Genomic DNA, 25122 nt, shown 5'->3' with positions numbered 1-25122 from the left:
TTGAGAGTGTTTCTGACTGGAAATATTCTGAGCCTAATGAAGAAAACAATGATGCCTTTGTGTTGTTCCTGGTAGCCAACTGCAGCTGGCAGGTGTCGTCACTCAGCGAGACCAAAGCCCATCAGGTGATGCAGCAGAAAGCTATGTCCTTTATCCTTTTCAACCAGCGACAGCTTTCCCGAATCTACCCATCCTCTTATCGTGTGGACTCCTCCAACTTCAACCCCCAGCCCTTCTGGAACGCCGGCTGCCAGCTCGGTATGCGCTTAACCCAACACACCATGTTCACCATATTTTCAAAATCAACTTTCAAGATGCTAATTGATCCACGCTGCTGCCACTGCTATTATTGATTCTGGTGGTTGTCAAGACTTAGGTGAACAGTCATTTCCTGTGAAGCAGCTACACTGTTGCTAACCATTTAGCTCTTCCTCTAGTAGCTGTTAGCCTGCACATTGATGTAAAATGTCTACCGCGCTGGCAATAAATTCGTGAACTGCTTTGATTTCAGTCGCACTCAACTACCAGTCAGAGGGCCGGGTCCTGCAGCTCAACAGAGCCAAGTTTTACAGCAACGGCAACTGTGGCTACATCCTAAAGCCTGTCTGCATGTGTGAAGGTCAGCCCATAAAAAATATTCAATCATTTCATTTTAGTAGAAAATCATTTCATTTTCTCATTTCAGCTTTGCACTGTCACTGCTTATTTCGGCTTTATGTGTGCATTAAAGTAGAGAGCCTTGTTTTCACCAGACATGTCTCAATGTTGTTGTAATTAGGGGTTCAAGTCCGAGGGGGCTGGGAACCATATTGTTTTTGTAAAGATTATTATTGTTTTTCCAACAGAAAAGTCTCGCCACGGCCTAAACCGTGAATGGTGGAGCAGTGCCATTTTCAGGACTGGTCCAGAACCCTGCCCACACCACAGGCACAAAAATTCACACACTTCTACCACTGATGATATAATAATAAATATATATATTTTGGCCTATAACTCCCAAACTGTACATCGCACATTTATAAACCTTATATCTACGCGTTCCCTGAGTGAAGGTGAATGTCTTTAGATAGACCACGCTCATTACCGTGATTTATGAGACCTACTTTTTTCATACTCCTCCTAGGCCGTGTGTCCAAACTGCCTGAAACATGGCACGCAGCAATTCCAGACTCAGCTGACAAAAAGTTATTGAAAGAATTCAGCTTGCTTCAAAAATTACAGAAATGACGTATTAACAAATTTGTGCAAAAACACAAACTTTTTCATAATTAAGCCAAATTAAATGCTATCAACATAAAACTTTAGATTCTGGTTTGGAAAGACACTGAGGTTTGCCAACAAATTTGGCAAATATTGGCCTCTAGGGGGCGCTACAAATATGACAAATTTATATCGCATTAACTGCTGATGCAATTTTTATGAAACTTGGAGGGTACGATCTGGGGCCAGTCCTGAGGCCACGCCTACGGTGTACTGATTAATCACAATGGGCTTGGCCTATTGCACCCCAAAAATTATGTTTTCAGATTGACCTCTTACACTAACTTTAACGACTTAATATGGCCACGGTACATTTACAATGCGCCATACACCTCATATAACCAAAATTACACGTGGACTACTATGTGGTGCTATAATAAAGGTAGACGCGTTTTGGACTACAACTCCCCCATTACACAAAACTCATTTAAAAACCTTACATCCACGCATTCCTTGAATCAAGTTGAATCACATGACATATGCCATGCCCATTTACGCAATAATTTTTTTTTCAAAAAATCGCGGCATGTGCAAAACCTACTTTTTCAAACTCCGCCTAGGGTCTTTGCCAGATCTGCCTGAAACTAGGTATAAAGCGTCTTCAGATGGACCTGACAAAATTGTATCAACGGAATTGTGCTCGGTTAAAAAATGCGCAAATTAAGAACAAACACATTTCGAGATACATGGTCCGATCTGACCCAAACTTCTCAAGCATGATAACACCCCCGCCCTGAAGACATCTACATGTCAATTTTGACTGAACGCCATAGTGCCACCTGCTGGAAACAGGAAGTGTCATGTTATAAACTTTCATGTCCTCTGCCACCAGATCCACCTCAAAATTGCTCAGAAAACCTCAAACACTTTGATGATGTGATGTACAGAAATCTGTGACCCTTCGTCTGACGCCCTCCACGTGGCGAGGAGGCGAACTTCGATGTGCCCCCATAAAATGTCAGAATGTCATAACTCGGACATATGTGGTCATGTCTTTACCAAATTTCTCAGGAATGATGACTGTCCTACCCTCAACACATCTGCATGTCAATATTGAACCAGCGATATAGCGCCACCTACTGGCAACAGGAAGTTAAAAGTTTTGTACTTCCATGTGCTCTGCCTTGCAGGTTCACCAGATCCACCTCAAATTTGGTCAGTAAAGTTGTGAGACACTGATGATTTCATATTATGAAACGTTTGATCATGTGTTTAATGGTGTTGCCATGGTGACCTATGATATGCCATCAAATACGAATGTGTGTTTGAAGGACTTGGGATGCTTAGAATCTCATGAAACAGGTTAAGAGTGGCGTATACTCATGTCTGAAATGGCCCCTTTAAATTTGATGTAGATTAAAGAAATTTGGTACTCACATGCATCATGTGACGACCTACAAAAATAACTCTGGGAGCCATTAGCCCCGCCCAACAAAAAAGTCGGACATTTTTTGTATCAAACATCACACTATCATAACTTAACCATATGTGGTCATATCTTCACGAAACATCTCAGGAATGATAACAGTCCCACCCACATGCATGTCAATATTGACCCATGGTCATAGCGCCACCTACTGACAACAGAGGGTATGACTTATGTGACAAACATCATCCGATTACATGGTGCACTCAATGCATCATGTACGCGGACACAGGATGTGAAATCCGCGACACATCCCGACTTGCGACACGTGAGCGAAGGCTGGCTTGACACTGCTCGCAGATTGAAAAACTGCATGGGACGACATGCACTAGTTAATCATTAAAAATGATGGATGAAAGTCAGTCTGAAAATGTTCACTGTGCTGTGGGCCGTGTAATTTGCAGCAGCACCAGAGCAGTCTAAATGTGTTTTATTAAGAGTGTATGTTCTGTATGCTTTAAATGTTCTTTCAAAGGCCTTTCTACAAATTTGACATTTCAGGGAAACATTACTTGTACCTGTCGTTTAATATAATGACTGATTTCGCAATGTAAGTTACAATGAAAATTGTTATTTTTGGAATCAACTGTTGTAAGTGAACACTCAGAAACAGTGCACTTCCTTTCTTCCCACTGTAGGTGCCTTTAACCCCAATGTGGATGACTCACTGCTGGGTCAAATGAAGAAGCAACTGGTGTTGAAGATCATCAGTGGACAACAGCTGCCCAAACCCAAAGACTCTATGTTGGGGGACAGGGGAGAGGTAGGACACTCATATAACTGTATGAGTGAACATTAACTAAAATATATACATGCCAAAATGCATATATGTGGACAAATATTGTAATATGTGTTTTCAGTGAATATGTGTCAGTTATAAGTGTCCTGTACACCACCACTATACAGCTTTGTGCAATTAAAAACACTTACGTCTTGTAGAAAGTAGTTGTGCTAAATTATCCTTTCGAACACATTTCAACATAATTCCTAAAAAGGGGAAAGTCAGGGAATTTAAAGAGGAACATTTCACATACATATAACAAAAAAAATTGACAATGTCATGAGTGTCTGCAGAGGGAGCTTTAAGTAGGCACAGTCATGTGAGTCAATGTTGTTTGTGTCTGAAGACTACAAGTTAGAAATGTAGAGAAGAAAATGTGGGACATGGAGAAAGGAATTGGCTCATGAGGAATGAATGTTGATAACTCATGTAAGTACTCCCTATAGCAATCCAACCTGACAGGCCAGATGGTTTGTTACACAACCATTAGTATGTCCCATATTAGTAGCCAGTAGTTCTTCCTTCATAGGATGATGATTGGTCCGTACGTCTGTGGTTCAGCTACAAACCAAAAGCTTTTTGCTTATGATAAATCCAGCTGTGTCTCAAGGTTAAGGCAATGCCTGAGAGTTGTACAAAGGATTTGAGTAGGAAAATTTGCAGTTATTGTGTTAAAACCAGTCTGGACATAAAACACACAAATCAATGAAGTGTTCAGAAAAATAATACTGTATTTAATATGATACTAATATGGTAGCTAGCAGCCTTGAAGCCAAGGGGAGAATATCAGTGGGAAAAACAACTTCTCAAACAATTACAAGGATTTGAGGAGCCAATAGAGTAGAACATGCAATCCAATCAAATTTTATTCAGGGTTAGGGTTGGTGCCAAATCCCAACATGATTGGCCATTTGCCCCAAAACAACTTAATATTAACCAATTGGCAAAAGCTAGAAACTGTTAATGAGCTGTCCATGCTCTGATGTGAGCTGGTTATGCACCAATGATCATAAAAATCATTTGAGGTAGAAGGCTTTCACAGAACATCTGTAAAGCATTTGGCATGTTCTCTTTATTCAACAACATAAATCCTAACAGGCAGAAGTACAGAGTTCCAAAAGCACATAGTTATAAAAAAGTGAACTAAAAGGATGCTCGGAGAGTCCTACCAGCCCCACCCAGTCAAACACCCTATCTCGCCATGATAAAGAAAGTGAAAATGATTCCTGGATCCGCCTATTTATCCAGATCCACTCCAAAATTGAATGTGTTCTTCCTTGGATCATGCCCAACCCCTACACATAATTTATGGAAATTGGTTCTGTAGTTATTGTGTAATTCAGCTGACTGACAAACACAAAGACAAAAAAACCCTGATGAAAACATAAACATTTGTTCATAATTTATTCTCTTTAATAGGTTAATACAAAATTTTACTTACCACAGTGTGTCAAATTCACACTGAATGGTGATGGTGATATTACGGGCAGACTCAAGTGTCAATCAGATTATTTAACAGTTTGAAACTCTGCTGAACTAGCGTGTCGGAGTGTGATCATTGACAGGTCTTGGAACTTTCTCTGATACCTTACTGCTGTGTAACATTTCTCTGTCAGATCATTGATCCCTTCGTGGAGGTAGAGATCATCGGCCTCCCAGTGGACTGCTGCAAGGAGCAAACCAGAGTGGTGGATGATAATGGTGAGTTGATAAACAATTATTCTAGGTCTATTTAACTTCTGATCAAGTCTGTTCAAAATATCCCTGTATTGATCAAGTATTGCAGGGTAAATTAATTCGTTTTTAATTTGTGAGGTTCTTGACATATCATCTGATTTTACTGGTAAATATACACATTAATCTTGAGTTTACTAAAGCCTAGTGTGCTTAAAAGGAACTTCAATTACACATAATACATGCATGATACAGTACAGTGAAATAGTCTACTAAATCTATGCCTTCTAATCCATGTCTCTCTAACAGAGTTTGACCGTAATCATACTATAATTCAGTCAACATGATTACATTACTCACACACAATGAAGCTATTAATGGAACTGGACAATTTTCAAGTGGTTGGACGGTTTCTTTTATACTGGAATGAATATGATCATTTTATCAGCCATGCCAACTGTGACAGCAGCAAGAGTTATGGTGAAGAGGGGAGAAGGAGATTCTTAATCTATCTTTTATCTGAAAGTGAGTACCTAAGTGCAGAGTAGACTGTCTGCCTCCTGTTGTTTTTCCTGGGTTACCTGGATACATTCTGATCTATAATTGATGAGCTCATCTTTGGTAGAGACATGCACAGTCAGGACACACACATACACTGAATAATTGATGACTGCTGAGCTGGCTCTCTAACTTTGTCATTCATTCTCTCTTTCCTCAGTCTGTATGACTTATTATTTGCTCACACTCCTTTTCTCCCCCCCCTCTCCAATTGTTTGCTTCTGTCTTTCCTCTACTCTCTCCCTTGCCCACTTCCTGTCTATCCTCTCCCTCCAACCCTACTTTATCCACCTTTTGGGGCGGCCTCCTGAAGGGTTCAACCCAATGTGGGAGGAGACTCTGGTGTTTACAGTCCACATGCCGGAGCTGGCCCTTGTGCGTTTCCTTGTGTGGGATCATGACCCCATTGGCCAGGACTTCATCGGCCAGCGCACCATTGCCTTCAACAGCATGATGTCAGGTAAGACATGATGAAGCACCTGCTTTTAGATGGAAGTGACACTTGAATATCATGTTTCTATAATGGCCTAAATGCCTTGTTTCTCGTATTTATATGGGAATTTATGTCCCTGAAAGAAATTAGAGGGTAAGATGAAGGTTTCAAAATCAGGCATGTAGCAGTTTTGCTCTCTAACATGATGATGTATTTTCAAACATTATATTTATTTAAAATTGATCGAAGCTACACTGGTTTAATACCAGAAAGTTTTTTGCACTGATTGTGAGACTCTCCCAGTTTGATGCACCATGCTCATATGAATCCTTGTACCGGAGTTTATTAACATAATACATTGACATTTTGGAAGATTTACTTATTTCTATTCTTTCAGAGAATTAGATGAAAAGATGGATATTACTCTCATGTGTGTTATGTAGTTATCTTAGATGAGCATAAAGAGTGGAAGTATGGAATAACAGCGAGCTTGCTATGTCAAAGGTTAGAAACATCTGTAAAATTAACTTCTTGTATCTCAATTGTTTTACCAATACTAGGGATATACCATTCCAACTCAACTCTTTATTATTGGACAGGTAACATTAACTTGAATTTGCTGTTGGCAGCTGTGTCATATGGTTTTATATATGTGTTGGTTTGGACTGGCAGATATTCAATTTAAACAAACTGTGGCTAGAAAAAACTTGGACGTCCCAATTTCATAAACAAAAAGATAAATGTAAAAGTAAATGTCCAGTGACCTGTTTTTTAGGTGGGATCTAGCACTGGAGTGCTACATTGTGGACTAAATTGAGTTTTAATGTTAAATGAGCCAGTAAAATGATCTGATTGATGGTTCTGGTGAGAAGTTTGAGTCAGAGTCGGTGGCTAAAATAAGAAGATTTAGAGACATTTCTGCATTGTCTTTGACTCACTGACAATGCGTCTGTTTGTGTGTTTGTGTGCAGGCTATCGCCATGTGTACTTGGAAGGTATGGAGGAGGCGTCAATCTTTGTTCATGTTGCTGTGAATGACATCACTGGTAAGGTAGGTAATACTGCGAAACCCAACTGAAAACATGAAATAATGTGTTATCTTGACATTGACGCATCTCCAATTTGTGAGAAGCTCAATCATTATTGTTTTTTATGCAACGAAATAGAATGTCAGTCAAAAATTTTTTTATAAATAACAACGCACAGCATTTAGTTTTTTAAGAATTACTGTACTGAGTGGAGAATTTTACAACAACAAGCGTCATACATGCACTCATGCCGTGGTAGAGCGCACAATTGGATGTGCCTTAACACAGCTGCTGGTAAACTGCTCTGCACCAGAGAAGGCAACTCAAATGATTAGCTGCATATTGTACAATATTGCAGTGAACAAAGGTGTACTGATCTAGCACCAGCAGAAAACCTGCCAGTGCAACATGAACTGTTATGGCTCACTTACTGTGGTGAGACATTTTTTGTAAGCCTTTTACATATTGAACCAATTCTTCTCTATTTCAGTTACAGTGTTACTCACAATTGACACAGAATTAACAGCACTACTTTAGAAGGTTCCTTAATTCCACTGCTGGATCTCCGTTAATTTGCTATCCTCGTGCACGTTTGTTTAAATATACACAGGTGCCCTTCATCATGTTAACGCAGGTCATTAACACATTTTTTTGAAGTTAAAAGCATTTGCTAAATCCGACATGGCGTGTTCATGTGAACAAATATGAGTAATTTAGGACAAGAATACAAAAATGTTTTTGCATGAGGCCCACTGTTTCTTTTCTTTTTTTCAAACATGTATTTATTGAGTTTTTGTACATTTGACAGACAAAAAACGTACAACAAGGCACATAACATAAAAACAGAAAGGAGACCAAAGATCAAATGTATTAGCTGTAGTACCCGCAGTCATGAATCTGTACATCCATAGGTGTATGCTTACATGAAATACATACAGCAGTTGTTTATCTCAACACCGTATAGTGCAGATGGCACACTACAGGCATTAGGAGTATGTTATCTTATTTAGACAGAAAAAAAAAACATCGTTCAGTCAAGCTATTTATCACTCCAACCATCCACATCCATATCATTATTCTCAAGGAAATTGAGGAAAACGCTCCAAATTTTCCAAAACTTGTCAAGCCTATTTTTTGTTGTGTAACATATCTTTTCTTAAGCTAAGTAAAAAGTAATTCCCCTCAACCATTGCGATGTGCCACAAGGTGTGTCCGATTTCCATGAGCAAGCAATGCATTGTTTGGCTTCTAAAAAACAAATATTCAGTAGAGATCTAACTTTGTTAGAGGTTATAAAGCCGTCTGGGTAGAGATTTAATAAGCATAATTTAGGGCTAAGGGGCACCTCTTTGCCAATGATCTGGCTTGCCAGGTCCAACACCTCTCCTCCAGAATGAGAGTATCTGTGGACATTCCCAACATACAATGAAATAAAGTTCCTTTTTGGTCTGTACATTTGACGCAGGTATCTGGTACGTTCGAATTAAAGTGATGCAACTTAGCTGGGGTTATGTATAATCTACTTATCCATTTATATTGCAATAGTTTGGAGTTAGTATTTATGAATTGGGTTTGAGCTAGAGAACATGCTTTTGACCATTCCTCCTCTGTAATATTCTCCTGCAAGTCTGTTCTCCACGCTTGTAGTAAGTTTTGTGATGACTCTTTAGACTTACTTACAAACAAGTTGTATAGTAATGAAACCTGTCCCCTAGAATGTAAGAACTTCAATGAGTAATCTTCCAGAGTGGATCGGGGAGGAAGTTTCAAACTATTGCTCTTTTTGGACAGGATGAAACTTCTAAGTTGCAGATATTTAAAAAATGTTTTGACAGAATCCCATATCTCAATTTAAGTTCTTCAAATGACATAAGAATTAAGTTTTCATTATAGAGGTCAGCTACCTTAGCTACACCTTGAGATGCCCAGATTTTAAAGCCTGCAACTTCTCAACCAGGTTGGAAGTCATCATTACCCAGAATCAAGGGGGATGAATTGGAAAAGATACAAAAATGTAGGTAAAATTGACATTTTAAGATATTTATTTGCCCAATCATAGAAATTGGTAAATTTGTCCACCTATTTATAATAATAATAATAATTTTTATTTATAGGCTGCGTAACCTTATCTAACAAAATTTATTGAAGTTATGTGTTATTACTTTGTCAGTAGTAGGGAGGATCTTGACCCCTAAGTAGGTGAAACCATTGAGTGAGACCATAAAAGGAGTATGAATTGGAGGATTTAGTCTCTCCTTTTCATACATAAATAATATTTCAGATTTGGAGTAATTTATTTTGTATCCTGCAAAGGTGCCAAAGTAGTCTGTTAGGTCAAGTAAAGCAGGTAAAGTCTGTTGTAAATTTGAACAAAATTACATCGTAAGCATACAGGGCTATACGGTGTTAGGCCTACTGTTTCTGTTTCTAATCTAAAATTGATGATATAGTCATTGATTGATTAACTAATCCAACTAACTAACAGAGGGCACATACAGTACCTCTGCCAAGGCTAGCATCCCTAAACCAACTCAGTCCCATGTCTCCTCTTACTGCAAAGTACTTGAAAAACAAAGTAATAAGAGAAAAGATCAAAGTCAAACATTGTTGCTTACTGAAAACTGAAACTATTGTTTTATTTCTTGTGTTTTACATGCAGCCAAAAGAAAGTGATCCCCCCATTTGGGGATGCAAAAAAAATAATATATATTTATAAATGAGCACTTGAAGCTGTTTTTGCCTATTTGATGAATGTCTATTTACTCTATCGATTCTTGCACTTTTGGGTAATATCTTCATGGTTCAATGCACCTATTGTAAGTCTCTTTGGACAAAAGTGTCTGCTAAATGAATGTAATGTAATGTAATGCAAAGGACACTAACAGTGAGCCAGACCTCACTGCCCAACATGATATTATATTTACATTGATTAATTTATTATTTATTTATATTCAGTCTCCAGTATATTTATGCAGGTACAATACATGAATGCCCAAAGTTTTTGTCGAAAAAAGGCTTCACACCTCTGCATAAATTTCAGCTGAAACATTTACTCATGAAAATGGTGCCATGGCAGTTTCTGGTCATATAGATATCATGCTGTATTGACTGTGTGTATTATTGCTATTAGTTCTGTTTTTAAATGTTATTCTTGGATCATTAATAATACAGTTGTCAATATCTTCCTTTGACCCTATGAGTTTCTCTTCCCTCAGCTGTCTCCAGACATGTTGTAAATGACCACTCTGTTGTTCATTGTCTTTGCTTTGAACTTCGTCTTTCTCAGCTGTTGCTGTGTGCCTCCTGTTGTGATTTCTCTCGTATCCCCCACCCCAACCATTTTTTGTCTTTCATCCGCTTTTCTTCCTGTGTCTGTTTGTGATTCCAGTGGATCCCTCTTTTTCCAAATACTCCATTTAGAGGCAAGACATTTTTAGGAATCCTGAAGCTGCTGCTCAAAACTCAGGTGTAGTGAGACCCAGTCAGCATCTTGCATGAGCCACACACTCCACCCTCTTTGCCACCTAAGTGACACTCCCCTTGCACACACTTCTCTTATCAGCCAACTGTAAACATTACAAATTTGAGGCCAACTCATGTCTCACATGAGTTATGATGGCTTGACCTGCCTGCATCTTCATTAACCCCAAAGTAGATCCAATGTCATCAAGCCGCCCACTTAAAGAGCTGGATAGAGGATAGAGATTACGTCAGGGAACGTGCCAGGCTGAAGTGACTTCTACCTGGTGTTTTTTGCAGCTTTTTTTCCTCTTAACTCAGGAGTTTTTAGTGTGCTGCACTGCAGTGGTATACAGTTCCGCTGCCTTTGAGGACACTCACTTATCTTTTTTTTCTCCTTTGTAATTGTATACATTACATTGTTGCTTCATGTTTTGTACCTAATATTTACTGCATTTTATAGAATTATGTTCTTGTTCTTAAAGCCTACAGGTTGTTGTTTTTTTCAGCCACACTGAGAAGATGCCTGGCTACAAATACTGTATTACAAATTTATCTCAAACCGTGTGGCACTAGATATGAAGATCCATCAGTCTCTTGGTCAGACAAGTAAAGCCAGAATCAAATATTCTGACAAGTTTTGGATGGATTTGATAAAAGTTATTCACTGGAGCTGTTCAAACCTCCTGCTGCCATTTTTGACCTTTCCAATGTTGATAAGGAAGCATGGCTTCTGATTTTTGGTGGCAGATACCAATATAAGGGAGTAAATATTCCTATTTGACAGTGATTCCACAGATGTTGTTATCAAACCTGATAACAAAGAAATGCTTGATATTTTACAGTTTAACCATAAACCTTTTTATTATTAATAACTATAAATAAAAAGGAATGACACAAATACAACCAAATAAATAGAACTTTGATGAAGAAACAAAACATTTTTTTACAAGTACCTCTGCATTGTTTATCCTATAAAATTAAAAAAATCATATTGGCACATTTAGGCTGCATGGTGGTGTAGTGGTTAGCACCTTCGCCTCACAGCAAGACGGTTCTGGGTTCAAATCCCGGTTCAACCAGGGCCTTTCTGTGTGGAGTTTGCATGTTCTCCCCATGTATGCGTGGGTTTTCGGCTTCCTCCCGCAGTCCAAAGACATGCAGAATGGGGTTCTAAATTGACCGTAGGTGTGAATGTGAGAGTGAATGGTTGTCCGTCTCTGTATGTGGCCCTGTGATAGGCTGGCGACCTGTCCAGGGTGAACCCCGCCTCTCGCCCAATGTTAGCTGGGATTGGCTCCAGCGCCCCCCCGCGACCTTTAAATGGATAAAGCGGTAGACGATGAATGAATGAATGAATGAATGAATATTGGCACATTTTGTGTATTCCTCATATTGTTGGAGTACTGATTCAAGGAGGAGGGTTTTTCAGGCCAAAGGAACCTCAGGCAGCAGAATATGATTTAATTTCCTGGTAGTTAAATAGTCATCATGTGAAGTTCAGACTACATTTCCTCTGTTTTTTTCACTCAGACAGAGCATCTTTTCTCTATCGTCTAGTCTCTTTGTCTGTTCTGTTGCTTTCCTTTTAACAGTAAGTCTTTAAACATGCAATTTAGTATTATTATTATTATTATTATTATTATTATTATTATTATTGTTACCACAGTGGTCACAGACAAATTTTGCATTGTTCAAACTTTTTTGTGACAATTAATAGCAAACTGTAGGCGATATAATATGATGCCTTGTCCCTCTAAAGCTCCGTTTTATGGTTGGTATTTTCTGTCAAAGTGAGTTTACTGGTCATCAATGTCATTGTCTGAGTGTCCACGTCCTTGTGTCCACTTGCAAAAAAGGGAAGTGAATTGGCAAAAAACAGCTGATCCTTTCCACTACCTCTTTCTGTTGATTATACACAAAATGAAAATGTTCTGAATTTGAATTTTCCTCCCAAAGCTATTTTTTGAAGGAAAAAAAAATATCTGTGATTATGGCATTTCATTGGACTTATTTGTTTTCGTATATAGAGAAATAAGGCAGCCCATGTGAGTATTGGTGCGATCTACGTACCTGCTAACCCATTACTGCAGTGTTGTAGCTTTCAGATGTTTCCAGTGTCTTTTTGTCGTTCTACCTCTGAATCCCTACACTCAGTAGTTTCATGTCACTGTATTTAATTGCAGAGGTAAACCCAGCTTGATGTGAGCTGTGTTTTTAACTTTGTCAGGTAGCTTGAAGCATGTGTTTGTCTAACTAATATGTTACCACTGAGACAGCAACTGCTGTGTACAGATGTAAAGTTGCTCATAATGTCTAACAAGCTAACACTTTGAATCCTGAAAACTATTCAAAGCTATTCAGCATTGATGACAGTAAAATGTTCATATTAAAGACTACCAGTGATCATTCACACATAGCATTACAGTGTGTATTGATGTAATTTGTTTTCATTTTTGTTTTAAGCATGCTCACTGTACTACAACGTGTACAATGTATTTTGCTATAATGCAGCTTGGAGGAACCTGCATTATGACAAATATTTTTTCTTGCACGACCCCTCTGTGATTTGGTTTGTTAAGATTCATTGTGTTTGACAGTGATATTTAATTGTGTCTTTGTCAGGCCAGAGCACCCAGCGGCATAAAAGGGCTGTTTCACAGAAACCCAAAGCAGGCTTCCCTGGACAGCCATGCTGCTGCACAGCACAGCCATAAGCACCCGTTTGGCGCCCACCTCCTGCGCCGCACTGCCAGCGCACCAACCAAAGGCCAGCCCAAAATCAAGAAGGGCTTCCCAGAGATCACCATCGACACCAAAGACTACAGCTCAGAGGGCGCTAGTGAGGAGCGAGAGTCTGAAGGTTGGAACAAAGCCTCGGCTACCACCTCTTATCAGCCCAAACCACAGCAACAACACACTGGGGATTCACTGGCATCCCACCAAGCCATGGGGCCCAGGGACCATCCTGACACCAATGGGGCTTTTCACGCTGAGGAGGGTAAAGGTAAGAGCCCACTTTTTGCTAAGCGACGACCCACGAGTGAGCCTCTGAAACGGGCCAGTCGGCTCCGCCTTTATGACCCGCCGGACATGAAGCCAGGGGTGTTTGCCCGCGTCGCACTAAACAGCTCAGGCAGGGTCGGGGTGTCTTCCAACTGCATCACATGTGTAATCGGGTCAAAGGAGAGTCCAGAGGCTGAGAGAAAAGGTTGGTTGGAGGAAAGGGAGGGAGGCAAGCACAAATTGGCTGCTGGGGAGAGACAGGAGAAATGTAATCGCTCCTCTACCAAGAGACAAGTTCAACCAGAGGCTGTAGCCAAGCCCCAGCCCCTAGCTGCCCAGCCAGAGTTACAGCAGTCTCCTCATGTCAAACACATGTCCTACATGGAGGCCCAGTTTGAATACTTGCCCCAGGCTCACCTCCAACCTATACCCTTCCCCAAGTCCAAAGCCAGGCAGACTCTGGATACCCAGCACATCCGACCTCAGTCTCATGCATCACAGAGGAACACCCGGTCCTGCAGTGTTCCTCGTAGACACCCCCCCAACGCTGTAACACCAGCGCCAAGGCTCACACCAGACTGCAGGACCAGCGTCTGTTGGCAGCAGGCTACACCCCCCAACTATGGTGCTGTTAGTGGCTCAATGCTCACCCCATTCACTAAGAGTAATGTAAACGAAGCTCTCTTGCTCAGTGACAGTAGCAGCTGTGACAGCTTGCACAGTCTGAGCAGCTTGGAGTCGCCTCCTATGCTTCCTCCAAGTTCTGTCCTCGACAGCCGCAAGAGGGCTGTAGGCACCCTGCAGCGTGAGATGAACGCCCTGTTTGCTCAGAAAATGGAAGAGTTGCGCCATAAGTCCCCCATGTTCTTTTCTGGTAAGATTTATGTGATTTAGTCTTTGCAATAACCCAGTAACTGTTGTTTAGTGACTTAAGTGGAGCTTTTACATATTGTAGACTGTAGATTTCAAGTTAACCTCCATACATGCCTAGACCACAAATGTTTGGTATGTTATGATGTCCGAAACCCTCTGCAGTGAAGTTGTAAGTAAGACGCACCTTAACATCCCATGTGTCCCTTGATAGAGGTCAACTCGACATCCCATTGCATTGTGACTAATTTAGAGTTCAATCATAGATTTTGTCATTTCACTGACTCGTATTTCATCTGATTAATTCCAATTTTGCCTTTCTTTGCCTTAAAATACTAAACCTGATACTCCCCACTTGCTTGGCAGATAAGGCAAGTGGTAAGTTTTGACCTAAAATGAATATGTACCCTAACCATGTAGTTTTGACTTAATTAATGCATATGGTCTAAAGTAACATAGATATAGATAGAAAACTCCCAAATAGGATGCAGTATGTTCCCCCTTTTAGTCCACCTGGCCAAGCTGCTAGTTCCACTTGGAGCTTTGACAGTGTTCCTGTTGTTGTCTGTTTGCTAAGCTTTGCTCGCCATGCTAGTGATAAGGGTTGTCTATAAACCCCTTATAGACAAACAACAAAACATTTTAGAGCAGAGTTTAAATGTGTTCTGAAGAGTAATGAGAAATGTTTGTTGTTTTTTTATCCCCAAGAAGCACATGTGCTCCTAAGGAGCCCATAAAGAACTTTAAGGGGCTCAGTGAAAATTTATCAAATGACTTTGATTCAAACATACTGAAAAAGTTAATTATGTTTGAATCATCATTACTTCAAACTTTGTTTTAGTCAAGTAGCCCTGATCCTGTGTGGCCCTGTTAATCTGACTCTGAAATAACTCAGCTGTAGACTAGTTCATCTTACACACCGTATAAATATATGAGCTTCTTGAGTCAAATCCTGAAAATCATGATTCAAAATAATAAAGATTATAAGTGTTAATTACTGATATGATATGAATGCATGTTCAGTCATTCACACATGCTTCTAAATAGATTTTACAGTTCACACTAATTTACTTTTATCCACAGTTGTGACTGCAGCACTGTGGAGCACTGCTAATTAAAACCAAGTTCATCAGAAGAAAATCAACATTTGAACATACATTGTTTTGATAACAACTACCTAAAATGACAGAATCTTTGGGAAATGTATGTCTACTTTGATTTATCAGTTTGGCCCTTTGTCCCATCTGCTAACAAGGTGGGGTTTATGATCTATACAGCAGCCAGCCACTGGTGAGCGATACAAATATTCAGATTTTTGAGAAAAACTCTCGTTGTTTTTGTTGTTTTGATTTAACTCCTCTGGCGGGGCCGCAAACCTGGGACCAGGAGTTGCCACAATGAGCAGTACTTGGCAACTGTGGAGCAGAAAAAACTCAGTTGTGGGCGGCTATCTGCCGGGACCGGTTGGGGTGAGAAGAGACAGAATGGTAGAGAAGAGAGAGAGTGGTATTAGTGTTGCTTAAGGCTCTATCAGACTAATTATTATGATGACAATAATAGATGCAATGACATTGTTATTTATAATGATAATTATAACCATCACCATCATCATCGTGCAGGTCTGGAGTCAGGGATTCCAGCACTAAGAGAGAGAGAAAACGCAGTTAGTGACATGTAATATACAGTATCTCACAAAAGTGAGTATACCCCTCAAATTTTTGTAAATATTTCATCATATCTTTTCATGGGACAACACTGAAGAAATTACACTTTGCTACAATGTAAAGTAGTCAGTGTACAGCTTGTATAACAGAGTAAATTGACTGTCCCCTCAAAATAACTCAACACACAGCCATTAATGTCTAAACCGGTGGCAACAAAAGCCTAAGTGAAAATGTCCAAATTGGGCCCAATTAGCCATTTTCCCTCGCTGGTGTCATGTGACTCCTTAGTGTTACAAGGTATCAGGTGTGAATGGGGAGCAGGTGGGTTAAATTTGGTGTTATCGCTCTCACACTCTCTCATACTGGTCACTGGAAGTTCAACATGGCACCTCATGGCAAAGAGCTCTCTCTTTGCCATGAGAAAAAAAGAATTGTTGCTCTACATGAAGATGGCCTAGGCTATAAGAAGATTGCCAACACCCTGAAACTGAGCTGCAGCATGGTGGCCAAGACCATACAGTGGTTTAACAGGAGAGGTTCCACTCAGAACAGGCCTCTCCATGGTCGACCAAAGAAGTTGAGTGCACGTGCTCAGCGTCATATCCAGAGGTTGTCTTTGGACAATAGACATATGAGTGTTGCCAGCATTGCTGCAGAGGTTGAAGGGGTGGGGGGTCAGCCTGTCAGTGCTCAGACCATATGCCACACACTGCATCAAATTGGTCTGCATGCATGTTTACAGAGCGAAGCAATTTATTGGGGGGCTTTTATAAGGGCTTTGTAGGAGCAGGATTTTTGAATTCTATTCTAATTTTATAGGAAGCCAATGCAGAGATGCTAACACTGGAGAAATTTGATCTCTTTTTATAGTTCCTGTCAGAACATGTGCTGCAGAATTTTGGATTAACTGGAGGCTTTTCACAGACTTATTGGAGCATCCTAACAGTAATGAATTGCAGTAGTCCAGTCTAGAAGTAACAAAAGCATGGACTCGTTTCCAGTATCCTTTTGAGATAGGATATTTCTAATTTTCTTAATATTTTGCAGGTGAAAATCTCCATACAGCATGATGTTCATTTTGTAAATTAGGCTCAATTTAGAATAAATGGACAATAAAGCATGGTATAAATTGGGACGTGGATAATGTGTGATTGACAACTAGTGCTGTCAACTGGGTGCAGGTCGCAGGTATATGTGGACATGCAGTGGATGCGCTCTCAACCTGGCCTACCCTTCTCCTTGCCCCTCCAAAAATGGTTACTTTTAGTTTCAAAAAACCAAGATGGCACTGGTCACAATGCCAAACTCAAGGCTTCAAAACGGCAGTTCGCAAACCATGGACATGAACACAAACCTGCATACTGTAAATTAACTGATGAGATACTTTCTCTGTCCGATGAACAATTTCCTTGCCTCGATTCTCCCTTTCTTCTCTCCAGTTTTGCTAAACTCCTTTTTCCTCTCTGTCCTTCTTGCACGCTCTCTCTGTTCCTAGTGCAGAATTGAGGGGATGACCAGAGCCAGGTAAACTTCTAAATGCATGCAGCCTTTAAGTACATCCTTCACACCTTAACTTCACCCATCATTCTCTCTCTCAGCAGCCTGCTTCCTAACACATCTGAGGGCTGGTTGGGGTTTGAAATCGACATTACTCTTCATATTCTTGACATGCACTCACTGAAAGAGACATCAGTGGGAATAATGGGAGCTTGCCAGCTTTGGTTCACATCATTGAATAGAGGTGAAAGGAAAGCAAGTCATAAAAGTAAAGTTTGCACCGAATCTCTGCTCACTGTGTTTTGGCATGTACAAAATTTCCAGTCGTAACTCTGATTTGTAACTTATAACTAATCTTATGTCTTACAGGCCAGTTGAAAAAATTTTGGACAGTTTCACATTGTTTGCTTTTCAGACTCAGCACATTCAAATTGAATTTAAAAAAAGTTAAAAGTCTCAGCTCTAATTTGAATAGGTTTACTTCCATACAGAAAGAACTATCCAGGTGATATGGCCCATTTAAAGATTGAGTAAGATAGAGAATATACAGGGAAACCATTGTGCTTGAGCACAAATGCCCACTATTGCTGATTTCTTTGAATAGCGTTGAAGCCACAACAGAGCCGTGAGATGCAGTTAAAAGCTGAGGAGCTGGCCAGTAATTGGACTTTAAGTTTGCTTTTTCACATATGTCACTGAAAGTAGCTTTAAGTATTACTCAAGCACTTAATTTACCATAAGCATCACATTTATGTTCTTAATGAATGACGAATGAATGAGGTATCCTTACTGTATTTATATTGAGCGTTTTACAGTACAGCCATCTCAAAGACACATTGCAAACACACTTAAAAGAGGCAATGTTGTACAGTCTTCTGCCATGAGGAACATGCGATGTCTCAGCCTCACACTATAAGTTTACAGTTTAAAATGTCATCATGCAACATCTGTGCTCTTTGCCCACCTTGTGTACATTTATTTTTTGCCATTTGCCAATTATGCAAGCTAATGTCAGATGCCTTTAATCATGGTTTAAAAAAGAATTGTGCAGGAATATACTGTATATGAACAAGTGGATATGTTTTTTTCCCCATCATTCTTTTTATCCATATTTTTTGATTATCCTGTCATAGAGTAATTTTCTCCTGCTTTCTGTCGAACAGAGTGAATGTTAATTCTTAAGTCATAGCTGCCTGCTGATCATAGGTGTGGAGTATATCAACAGAGAAGAAAATGCAGAGGATATATTCCTCCAAAAGGAAACAAAAGTGTGAAAATCAACAGACTCCTAAATGAAGAACACGGTCAGCCAGTTAAAACAAAACATCAGTAACCCACACTGCTGGGTGTCTTCTTACAGTGAAGGTGTTAATAATTTGATAAAAACTAGAATGTCACTTAGTAGTGCGCTAACCTCTGTTAAGGTCCAACAGTCCCTCTAAATTGTATCAAGTCACCCCAAATTGCACACACTTATAGATATCACACCATGGGGGGCATATCTCGATAAAAAAATTCCTGGATCCGCCAATTTTTTGGGATCTGCATCAACATTTACTAGTTACTTACAAGTTCTCATCTAGCAGGAATAGGTTTCATATACATTATTTATGGGTATTTACAGACTGTGGGGTAAATTGCAAAAGTCTATTTCCTCCTTTACAATAATTCAGTCCAAGTTTGCAATTATGTAGCCAAACTCATTAAAATATGCATAATTATGATTAGTGAATTTGATTACTAAGTGACATTAGAATTTGTAGGCATTGGGTTTTTAATGGTAAAATTTGCAGGGACATGGCACTATTGGACCCCCTGCTGGTGGCTACTTTATCCTACTGGCTGTCTAAACTTTGTCACTGTGGAAATCCCTGCTTTAGATGTTTATACCCCAACATCCACCATTCACATATCTTCACCAAATCACTCCATTTGTGTTTCTCTTTCCACAGGAAAAAATACCGACCTGTTAAATGTAGTCCACTTGAGTGTTTTTTTAACTCCAAAAAGTTGCGTCTTTGTTTACTGTGCCAGGTGTTGCTGTCAACTTCCACTGCTTCTACTTCCATCTATTTCTAAGCACATGGGAAAAGTGCAATACTGTAGTATCAGTAGTAGCTGATACTACAGTACAACAATAGCTCCCCACAGAATAGAAAACTGTATGTAGTCTGATGTAAACAGGTCACATCTTTCACATATCTGTTTTTGAGCTGATACCAAACTGCCAGATCAGATAAGTGCATTCCTAGCTATCAAGCAGATTCAGTTGTCACTGCCAAAAGACTTTCAATGACCAGGAAGAACAATAATGATGATGGTGATGAGTTTTTTTTGTTGTTTTTCTTTCCTCAGTCTGTTCCACATTCCAGAGACCAGCTCCCCCTCTTCTATTTCCTGTGCTGAACTCTGAAGATCCCAGGAAAACACATTTCATCCATTCTGTCTCCACTCTAAAAGAGAGCCTGTTTTCACATCACACATCATCTACACCACTGCCCTCATCATCCACAGCAATAAATGCAGTCTCTCCATTGACTATTCCTTCAAGTGGGATGGAGAATAGTCCCATCAAGATGAGCTATGACCCTGCGAAAAATCCTATCTTTTCCAGAACCCCGTCACACCTTCTGACAAGCCCTGCTGAGAACACTGTCTCATTGCAGTGCAGTCAAGACACCCAGACCAACAGCAGTAATCATTCATTCATGGGGAACACAACAAAGCAGAGGGACAAACAAAGAAGTCTAACAGAGAAGGAAAATGATACAGCACAGTTTAAGTCTGAGTGCAAAGCAGAGGCTCCTGCTGCACTTTCCTCTGGAACCACTGCAGTAGCTGAAACTCAGACAGCACAGGCCAGGAGAGAACTTTTTAACAATCCATCATCGCACGCACCAGTAAGAAGAACAAAAAGTGAGGGTCATGTTCGGGGGGCTGTAGCTTTGGCTGGCCAGGCTCAGTCAGCCATCCCAGAGGTCTGCACGGATGCTACCATGAATGACCGCCTTTGGAGAAAGCTCGAACCAAGCAGCCACAGAGACAGCATGTCCTCCTCCTCTAGCATCTCTTCCAGTGACACAGTCATTGACCTGTCCATGCCTAACCTGTCCAGGAAAAGCCTCACCAGCCTGCCCACAGCCATCAGCACTACCTGCAGCTCTTCCTGGGTCAACTGTCGTCATTCAGCAATGCTCTCCTACGATACTTTGCGAGTCAGCAAGAGCAAGTCAAACCCCAATCTTCAGCAAAGTCAGAGCCCCGAAGATGAGCTTAATCCCAGACCCCTGCAGCCCCCCCAGGGGGCTTCTATGGACTCATCCATCAGACTGACTCAAAGGAGGCACACCTGGAGCAGGCTCTACATGGAAGGGCTCAAGCAGTCATCAGCCAGCAGGTCTTCCTCTGCAGCTACAACCCCAATAGCTATAACTTCCATGTCCAAAAGCCTTGGAGATCTGACATCTGATGACATTTCCTGTAACTTTGACAGCAAGTACCGCAGCATCAGCCGCAGCTTCATTGTAAGGCCAACCAGGGACCATCTCCGCAAAGGCAGTCCACAGAAGTCTCGGCCACCCAGCAACCTGACAGTGCAACTACGGAAGCTGACTGATGTGGAGCCCCTGACTGCTAGCGACTTCGCCCCAGGAAACAGGCCTAGAGAGTCACAGGAGGAGCCTGTGGATGAGATGTTGGTGCGAAGGACCTCCTCCAGGAGCCAAAGCAGGGTGCGATACATTGCAAACAGGGCCAAGAAGGCTCAGGAACGGCAGAGGCTCCAGGGCCTGGTCCAAGGCAGAAGTGCAAGCTTTAGCCTTGCCTGTAGAATTGGCAGTGGAAGTAGTGCTAGTCCCATAGAGGAGCGGGGGAACCCCGAAGGGGCGTGCTGCGTGGCCCGCAGTCCCTGCACCAGTCTGGACCTGCTGAGTCAGCTCACCCCCTGTGGATCCCCCTCTCCAAGACTGTCACAGTCCTCCCCAGACCCTGAAAACAGTGAAATATTTTTTATGCTCAAACTCTAAGAACTGGCTTACTTGGAACTGTGCGTGAGAGACACGGCTAGAAACTTGTCATGTGTTTTCTCATTTTAATATCTTTTTCTCTTTTTTATGTTGCAAATCTTGCAGAAGGTCTCACAGAAAACTGGTTCCTAACATGGATCATTTCAACATCTGACAGAAAAAAAGTGATCTCCTGAATTATCCCATTAATCCCTCATTTGAGTTTGTGCAAGATCCATTTTATAAGCTGTGCACTCAGAAAACCTTGTCTTGAAAATAACAGAAGGTTCATTTAAAAGCAACTACTGCAGCTCTGTTATCTGTTTGCACCAAATGTTAAATAATTGTCAGAATATATTTACTGAAAAACTACTAGGAGTTTTTATATGGCTGTTAATGTTGACTGTGATCTAGTCTCATGTTTGAGAATTTTTTAAAACTTAACATGAGCATACAGTACCAACAGATCACAATGAGAGGACATGATTTCAAATGATACAATCTTTTTATTTACTTGAAAGGTAATGATTTAGTTAATGTTGAATATTAATATGTTATGTTAAAGCATTATCATAAACCCATCCATCCACTCACAATATTTTTTAAATGATGGCATGGTATCATATTTAAGATAATGTACAGTTTGATGCTTCAGGGCTGAAGCTTGTCTCATGTCTTTGGAAATAATTGAATGGAATAATTCCTACAATGCAAGACGAAAGGTCTACATTTTTAGTATTCTTTGTGTAGTGGTTACATTGTAATTTTACTCGGCTGCCAATATTTGCTAACCTTTTGTGATATGTGGCATGTCACATCATCAAGATCCTGTACTTTAAAGAAGTGGTAGACACAAAGTTGAGCCCTTTTTAGTTTCTGCATGTCTTTTATGAACTGTAACATTTATCCTAAGGCTGTGCTTTATTTTACAAAGATGTTTTTTGTTTGTTTTTTTAATTAAAGATTTGTTAATATTCAAAACTCCTTTTTTGGATCATATGACTGTGGTCACAAGAGCATCGTGTCCGAAACCCTGTGTTCAGTCTGTAGCACTAAAAACAAGATGGAAATGATCTGTATCAAAGCACGTTTATTTGTCGGCCTGCTGTATTGTTTGCACTGCCATGCCAGCTCTTTGTGCAAAAATTTTAGGGGTAATATTTAATTCAAACGGTGTGTAATTCTGACCTGAATAAACCTCAAATGACGATAATGGAATGTTTTACAGTTCATTTATTTCATTAGCACTTCATCTATCAACAGCTATTTCAGTTCAGAGACAAAGACATGTCGTTAACAGACTCAGTCAGGCTCGGTTAAACTGAGCCCTACACAAGCTGACATGTAAAAGCCTTTGGCCTTGGTTTTGGCAGGGTCTGCTTGCTGCTCTAGTTGTGGACTCTGCTTGGGTGTCTGTTTACCAGACATCACCTCTCTCAAACCTTCTGGCAAAAAAAAAAAAACAGACCTCCTGCAGGAAGGGAGAATGTTCCAGAACAAAGACTTAAGGCTGGACAAAAGACGACAAGCTCAACTAGTCAATAAAGGAGAAAAAAAAAGATCTTTTCAGTATTACTTGCCACCCAAGATCAGAGGCTTTAGGCCACAAAACAATTTGCTTAGACTTTCTTAGATCCTGAAATGCATACCTTTGAGGAAGCTAATTAAATGTATTGATAGCCACTTCCTTTAAACCACCCCTGGGATAATGATCAATTTTGCAATAAGCAGTTGATGTGGACAATGACTGGGTGAAATTGACCTCAACTTGAAAGACCTTTGGGCTTGAAATGTCAAATCGGAGAATCCCTGAGCCCCTTCATGGACACTGATTTGTCAGTCAAAGGTTTGTTCACTGGTCGAGTCTGTGGTTCCCAAAGCTGACAGCCACCTCTGGCGAGCTGTCAGACGCTGCCAGGCCTCTTCCACAGCTCTGTCAGTCTTTGTGAAGCACAACATGCACATTTTAGCGCCACAGACTTTGCTTCAGTCAGCACACAAACACAAAAGACAGCTTCATTAGGATTCCAAGAAAACCGCCGGGTTCCTTTTAAAGCTGTAACAATCTAGGCGATTTGGCACAGCTTGGCCTCTCAACTGAATCCTCTGAGCCCTGTCTAGCACTTCAGACTTTGAGAGAATGTTTTTGTTTCAGAGAGTGATTTAGTTCCTCCTTTCAAGATGGAATGACTAGCTGCTTCGAGAAGGTTTTGTGCAGATAAATCCGTGTAGTTTGCAGTTTTTTGGTCAAGAAACAGGAAAGGTTTTTGTGAAAACTACTAGGGTTAGGGTTAAACCCTAAATATGAATTACAACAATTCATGAGTGTGAGGAGTTGGGAGGAGGCATAACAGATGCCAGAACTGGTGTGGTTTTCTCAGGGTTTTTAATTTTGCACTCTGAGCTCTATGAGGTATGAGCTGTGAGCGCTATGATGACAGCTACTTTACACAATCAGGTGTTGTCAGTGCTGATGTAAAAAGTAGAGATTGAGTTTATGTTGAGGAGTCCATTAGGGGTGGTGAGGAGGAAACCAAGCCTCCTTTTAAAGGGTTTCCTCGTGTTAGGGAATTTTTGGAATATCAGGGAATTTTAAAGAGTATTTTCCAGTCAGGGAAAATCAGGGAATCTGATCATTTTTGGGGCCAAGTCATGAAATAATAGAGAATTTTGTTTGTAGCATGTTTAGATTTTAGTTGCCATTCATAAACATGTAATATTTCCCATCCTGTATTTTTCTTCACCTGGTTATTTCACAAGTTTACGTGAGTAGTTGTTATGGTTACTTGTTTTTTCCAGAGCCAAATTTACCTTTTTTTTTTACCAAATTTAATTGTTTTTTTCAAATGCATAAATCTACCAGCATTTCAACAGTGGTGTTTCCAATTTAAATTCTATAGTGCTTCAAAAAATGAAAATAAAGATGACTTTCTCTAAATAGAAGACTTGACCTCAGATGACACTGGAGTAAAATCTGGAATAAGACCACATATTAAATGACTGTGAAAGCTATTTTAAAAAATTGGTATTTTTATCATACAACCACATTCACACCACCGTACATATATATCTCAACCACCTCCATGCATATTAATCAATGAATTTTTTTTTCTTTTCTCCCCTAATTAATTATTTTCTTCCAATTTATGTTCATTTGTTACCCTTTTTTCTTTTTTTATCAGAATCCATTATCACTGTCCATCTTCAAACAACATTAATATTACTGTAGTATATTTAAAATCCATTCTTTCAGTTACAGCATATCAGCAACAATCATGGCATCTTTCTCTTCCACCATTCTCTCTCTCATGCTCTCATTTCCATGCTTTTCTCTTGCATTCTGCCCCCTTATTAATAATTACATTTTATTATCTTTATGTATTCATATATATAATATATATGTTTATGTATATATATTTTTTTCATTTCCTGGTTGGGGTAGAGGAAAAGAGAAAAGAAAAA

The 25122-nt window shown here is 40.1% G+C and overlaps 1 protein-coding gene across 1 annotated transcript in view; it reads left to right on the top strand.

Annotated features, from left to right (window-relative positions):
- plch2a (phospholipase C, eta 2a) overlaps positions 1-22873 on the top strand; it is a 77668-nt gene extending 54795 nt beyond the window's left edge. Inside the window, exons 17-24 of the mRNA XM_047330959.1 lie at positions 76-258; positions 512-619; positions 3325-3449; positions 5084-5168; positions 6013-6159; positions 7104-7183; positions 13245-13626; positions 20012-22873. Coding sequence (XP_047186915.1) covers positions 76-258; positions 512-619; positions 3325-3449; positions 5084-5168; positions 6013-6159; positions 7104-7183; positions 13245-13626; positions 20012-21681 — 2780 coding nt within the window. The 3' untranslated portion in view covers positions 21682-22873. The remainder of the gene's footprint in view (positions 1-75; positions 259-511; positions 620-3324; positions 3450-5083; positions 5169-6012; positions 6160-7103; positions 7184-13244; positions 13627-20011) is intronic.
- Positions 22874-25122: the final 2249 nt, after the last annotated feature.

This window comes from Scophthalmus maximus, chromosome 3, assembly GCF_022379125.1.
Source record: "Scophthalmus maximus strain ysfricsl-2021 chromosome 3, ASM2237912v1, whole genome shotgun sequence".
NCBI classification, from domain to species: domain Eukaryota; kingdom Metazoa; phylum Chordata; class Actinopteri; order Pleuronectiformes; family Scophthalmidae; genus Scophthalmus; species Scophthalmus maximus.
This window is presented reverse-complemented; position numbering and strand designations above follow the sequence as displayed.